This window comes from Aegilops tauschii, chromosome 1 (assembly GCF_002575655.3).
Source record: "Aegilops tauschii subsp. strangulata cultivar AL8/78 chromosome 1, Aet v6.0, whole genome shotgun sequence".
NCBI classification, from domain to species: Eukaryota; Viridiplantae; Streptophyta; class Magnoliopsida; order Poales; family Poaceae; genus Aegilops; species Aegilops tauschii.
This window is the reverse complement of record NC_053035.3, coordinates 492,983,842-492,989,841: the sequence shown is the minus strand read 5'-3', so window position 1 is coordinate 492,989,841 and position 6,000 is coordinate 492,983,842. Positions and strand designations below refer to the sequence as shown.

The following is a 6,000-nucleotide window of genomic DNA, read 5'->3' as shown; positions in this document are numbered from 1 at the left end:
CGGCAGCAGCCCGAAATGAACCCCGGCCCATGATTGTGCGAATCAAATCACGAGCTTTTAACAGGCCAAAATTGTCTCGGTCCTTGTTTGGCCCAATCAGATATCGGCTGCGAGCAGGCCGGATGCAAACCGGGTCGTAGTTACGCCCAACTATATGACGGGCTTTTAACAGGCCGAAATTAATATAGGGTCGAAATGTTAAACGGGCCCTTAACAGGCCAAAACTAATATCAGGCCAAATTACTAAGTGGGCCTTTAGCAAGTGGGCCCAAAAGCATAGTGTCCAGTTGACGAGCCGAATCTGATATGGGCCATAATTGAGCCCAAAACCTCTTAAAGGGCCGGACCTGATCTGGGCCGTAATTTGGCCCAGAACGTGGTAGGCTTTTAACGGGCCAGATCTCATATGGGCCACTATTAGGCCCGGAGCGTGGCAGGCCATTAATGGACCGGATCAAATATGGGCCGGCATTTGGCCCAAAACATGGCAGCCAGTTAATGGGCCGGCCTACTAGGGTCCTCAAAATCTTGTGGGCCTACAGCTGGGCCGGCCCATTAATGGCGGCGAAATCTCGTGGGCCTTTAGCTGGGCCGGCCCATTATGATCCGCAAGAATCTTGTGGGCCTTTACCTAGGCCGGCCCATTATGGCACACAAAAATCTTGTGGGCCTTTACCTGGGCCGGCCCATTATGGCCCGCAAAATTTTGTGGGCCTTTAGCTGGGCCAGCCCATTATGGTCCGCAAAATCTCGTGGGCCTTTAGCTGGGCCGGCCCATTATGGTCCGCAAAATCTTGTGGGCCTTCAGTTGGGCCGGCCCATTTAAACTTGATTTTTCCAGTCCACGTGTCAACATATCATAGGCGCGTCTCGCCCATTGGATGAGTGACACGTGCCAACGCGGACCTGACACGTGTCTCCTCCAGCCAATGATGATTTTACACGTGGAAAATCCCCATTGGTCGGGGCTGTTAACGGGTTATCGGATCCAAAACCCGACCCGATAGCTTAACGGCGTTCCGTTACGGTGGATGCCACGTGTCGGTCACCCTTGACGAAAGCACTTCTGTGACGCGCGATTTATCGTCATGGAAGTGGACACTTCCATGATGATAATTTTGGTAATGTCATGGAACACTTCTACGACAACACAGCTTTGACTATCTTGATTCTGTCATAAATTTGTCATGGATATACATGCATGACAAAAAATGCGACCTACTGTGACAAACATGTATCATCACGGAAATGTATTTTTTTTATAGTGGGGGCAGCCCGGCGAGATGAAAACGGGCAAAGAGAAGGGAAGTTTTATGCGGCTGCATGCACTGCTGTTATTTTTCGTGCTGCTGCAGCTGCTACACTGCCGTGAGATGAAGAGAGAGAGAGGGAGGGGGAGAGAGAGAGAGAGAGGAGATGAGATTTTTCGTGCTTCTGCGATTTGACGCTGTTTGCTAAGAGATGAGATAAACTAGAGAGTGAGATATGAGATGGGATTTTTCTTCTTTTTTATTCTATGCTGTTCGTAGCTGTGTAGATGACAGGTAGAGACAGATTGTGGCATGTAGTTATTGCTCATGTTATATTTATTTGGTGATAGACTTATTGTTGATTTGTTGAGTGTCCGGAACGCCCATGCAATTTGAAACTATCTATGTATTTTGAGTTGTGATATAATCACATTGATCTACTACCGAATCTGAGGTATACGCCAAAGCTAATTTAATTTTAGATTAGCCTTTTAATTTCCAGTAGTCATCTAAGGAGTTGTTAGTTAAGTTCTCTTAGCTCGCAGTTATGGGCATGGAGCAAACATCGTTGCAACAGCATAGCCCAATGACACAACTCCACCATGAGGATGCAGCTACCGCAACGCCATCCTTACTTGAACAGACTGATTATCAAATTCACCCCCAACCATACGACCAACCGCCTCATCAAGAAAGGATCTGAAGAATCTGTATTCAGTGCCGCAGTCAAATCCAGGATGGTGAACAACCAAAAAAACTAATCTACTTTGGCCTAAAACAATCCACATGCGTGGATCTGGCGACCCCCCTCACCACCGACGACCGGGATCGTTAGTTGAGGGGAGCCGCCGAAGGACGACAGAGGAGGAACACCCTGCCGACAGGTGCTGGCGAGATCGCCTGTGTTTTAGTGGGAGTATATAACAGATAGTATATGGAGTAGGTGTACCTTGTAGCTTACGGAGGGCGACCCTCTCATCCAGCTTGGCGTGATTAGTTTTATAAGTTTAAACATTCCCTTGTGCTCAACGGGATTAGTTTTAAAAGTTCAGACAATTCGGGTATGGCTCAATTGCAGGTGTGTCGCGCGGTAGCCAAGATCATCTTATTGGGATTGATCACGTTTGAATGCATTGTAGTCAGGTAGACACCGTGGCCGTTCATGGTGAGTATGGAAAGGAGTATAATTTGAACTAGAGGACATGGTCCTTTGGAGGGGTCATGAGTTGTTCTTATTGAGCTAGGCGTTTAGGTTTTTTTTTCTACCGATGCAACGGGCATGTTTCCTAGCCTCGGTATAACTGCAAGAAATACCCCGCTAAAATTTAAAATGCAAACAAGCCCTAGGGGGTCACTTTTGCAACGAACATTCATCAATCGTCACCAACCACTGCCGTTGCTTAAGCGCCACCGGATTGGAAGGATATGAAGAACCTTCACACCATGGTCCAGAGGAGCACCATCGCGACAGAATCCGCTTTGTGAGCCGATGATTGTCCGCCGCGAGCGACAAAACCATCTCCAATGTTGACCGGGGAAGTTCCCCGCACCTCCCGCTGGATGTCAACACCGCCGTCTTCATCTAACAAAATCAGAGAAAAAAACTAGGGCCGCCAACCATTAAGCGCTAACCCACCACCGAGCCATCTGTTCTCCCACTTAACCAATTGCAGCAACCATCAAAGAAGACGGTAACCGCCAAAGAGAACTAGCCTCATTGATCCGAGCGGCCAATGAGGAGCACATGCCACCGACTCTTAGACACCACCACAGACAGCGCCATCAAGATGGGGAAAGTCGTGACACCTTTATTCACCGGTGTGACGCCATTACCGCCATCAAAGCCGCTACGCCATGAAAACCGGGTGCTAACCTATCTACAAGCCGCCGCCGAAACACCGGGGCTCCCCAACCCTCCCGCCACTGAGTGGCAGACAGAGGGAGAGAAAGCCCAAGGCCTCGCCGCCGGCGCTGGATGAAGGGAAACATATTTCCTCCCTTTGCACCATGTCAGAAACGACAGGAAGGGGAGAGAAGAACAATTTGCCTTAAACAATCGCTTGTTACTACCTCACCATATGCCCAAGCTAATGTTTAGCCCCACTATTGTAATTTCTTTTGGGGGTGCTTATGGTGATGCAAAAATACTACTCCCTTCATCCAGAATTACAAATTACTTGTCGCTCAAATGGACTCTAGATACGTCCATTTGAGCGACACATGAGTACTTACTATACTAGTTTTCCATCCCAATGTTGTGCAAGCTGCACTGCGTCATGCTCCCCACAAGATTTTTTCTTCTACAGCGTAACCTTTTTTACATGTCAGCCTTAAGCAGCAGCAGCAGCAGCTGTGAACTGCTTATTTCAAATTCTTACCAAACATAAAACAGGGAGACACCAAAATAGGCATACCATAAGTAGGGATGGCAATGGGTACCCATTATCCGCGTACCCTGTGGGTAAAAACCCTATTAGGGTAAGGGTATGGGACAAAAAATTACCCATGGATACTTAAATGGGAAAATATCATACCCATCGGGTAGAGAGGGTACAGGTATGGGATTGTATAACCCATGCCCGCGTACCCATGTACCCATCTAAAATGTTGACAGGTGGGTTTCTGTTAATATTCCAATGTATTCATTTCCCCTCTTAATCACGCTAGGTAAAAACTCTAATGTGTATTCAAATTATCTCTATAATTTATCATGATTTCGTGAACTGAAAGTGTATGCATATGTGTTGTTATTTATGATGATGTGTTGTTGTTTAACATTTTATATGTCACTTTATAGGCAAGTATTTTTGTTTATGAGAATATGTTGTTATACATTGCTGTTTAAAATGTGTTGCTATTAATAATTTATGATTATATGTTGCTTTTTACAACTATTTTCTACTCAATTGATGTGTTGTAAACGCGGTTATTTGTACCCACGGGTATCCATATACCCTGGCGGGTGACGGGTATGGGAAAAAATTGTACCCTTGACGGGTATGGGCATGGGTGATGGGTAAACTCAGGGCGGACGGGTAAGGGTATGGGGCAGCTCCACCCGTACCCATACCCTGCGGGTGCCATCCCTAACCATAAGATCTAGACAAGTTGTACCCATATAAGAACTCCTTATTTCAACTTCTACCATTCATAAACATGGCTCTCAATCACTTTGCTTCACTCCGCTTGCGTGCCTCTTCTCTTTTCTTCTTGATCCACTGCTTTTCATCTGGCTCCAATTCAACGATCCAACCAGTGGCCATGCGCGCGAGCACATACGAGGTAAACATACCAGCCGCATATCCGCAGTAACGCCCAAATACAGTTAGCACTCGCAACTCACGCCTACAAGTTGGGTTCAGATGAGATAACTTGTTAACCCCACAAAAATCTTGTAAACAGAAGGTGATCATACATACCATGTGGTGTCCCCGGGTCTAGGATCCACTTGCGTGGCGAGCTCGTCGCGCAGCCGGCTGATATTTTTGCCTGCCCTGCCAGGGATATCGTAGGTCCTTTCCACATGTGAAACCTTATCGTACAGCTCCTCTCTCATGTTATGGATCTCTGTCAGGAGTTTCTCCGGATCTTCACAGCCCTGCTTTGCAGATTGCAGTAGAGTGTAAGATGAGTTACTAACTAAATGGTCATTCAACGGAAAAATAGTAGTACTAGCTGGTCCATGGATCAAAGCATTTAGAAACAGGATTTTGCTATTCGGTCCTCGGATTATGCATCTTGCCAGGTCGAAAACAATTGTTTTTTTTTTCTTTTTCTTGAGGAAACACAGGAACTGGATTCAATTTTGAGATGCCCTGGCTGTTTGGCGAAACATTATGTTGGATTATCGAACGAGCTATTAGCACAGCACGTGCTAGTCCAGGTTGCAGAAACAACCGCACAGCACTGAAAAAGATATGAAATTGGTGAGCCGACGGGGGTAAAGTACCTTGGCCGCCGCCAGATTGGTGTCTGCGGCAGCAGCAGCGGAGGATGTGGTGGACCTAGCCCGGCCGACCTGGGAGAGCCTCGGGAAGAGCCGGGGCTGCGCCTTGTCCACAGGCAGCGCGGGCGTCAGGCCGCCGCCGACGAGCCTCCTCGCCGCGACTCGAAGCGCCGCCATCGGTAGTCGCCTGCGAAATAGCACGGATCAGGGGGCAGCCCGTCGCCGAATCACGACCCTCCCCCACGCCTGGCTTCCGAATCGCGGGATCGGCGAGAGGAATTTGGGGCGCGCACCTGTTCTTCTCTGATGTAGGCTAGGGTTCCTCCGCCGCTCGCCAACTCCGATCCGTCCGATGGGGAACCAAAATGCTTTCCTTTATTTCTTTCTTTTATCCACCGTCATCCAACGAACGAACGTGGCCCGCCTCCCCACTAGCAGGCCAGGCCCAGCCCACAGGCAGAACGCCACTCCCTTTAAGCCCAGTTGGTTTTTTTCTCTCTCAACTCAAAAAGAAAAAGGTTGGTTTTCTCTCCCTTTCCTTTTTCTTAATTTTCGTGATTAAAGTCTGTAGAGATTTTATAAAATTGCGATTTTTTATTCCATGATTTTTTTAATTATGGTGGAAGTATTTTTAAAATCCGTAAATAAATTTAAAATCCCACAACATTTTTTGAATTCATGAACTTTTTTGAAATTCTCAAAAACAGGTAAACGTGTTTTCCCAAGTTATGATATGCTAGTTTTCAAATGAGATCTATGTAGGTGTCGGTACGATGCAAGATCCAGATGGTCGATCTAGATTCA

The 6,000-nt window shown here is 47.2% G+C and overlaps 1 protein-coding gene across 1 annotated transcript in view; it reads right to left on the bottom strand.

The window, feature by feature from the left end:
- Positions 1 to 4,358: 4,358 nt before the first annotated feature.
- The window catches only part of LOC109764261 (uncharacterized), a 41,489-nt gene continuing 39,847 nt past the window's right edge, over positions 4,359 to 6,000 (bottom strand). Inside the window, exons 2-5 of the mRNA XM_020323104.4 lie at positions 5,490 to 5,523; positions 5,200 to 5,383; positions 4,670 to 4,848; positions 4,359 to 4,595 (exon numbers count right to left, since the gene is read on the bottom strand). Of these exons, the coding sequence (XP_020178693.1) occupies positions 4,418 to 4,595; positions 4,670 to 4,848; positions 5,200 to 5,373 (531 nt within the window). The 5' untranslated portion in view covers positions 5,374 to 5,383; positions 5,490 to 5,523 and the 3' untranslated portion in view covers positions 4,359 to 4,417. The remainder of the gene's footprint in view (positions 4,596 to 4,669; positions 4,849 to 5,199; positions 5,384 to 5,489; positions 5,524 to 6,000) is intronic.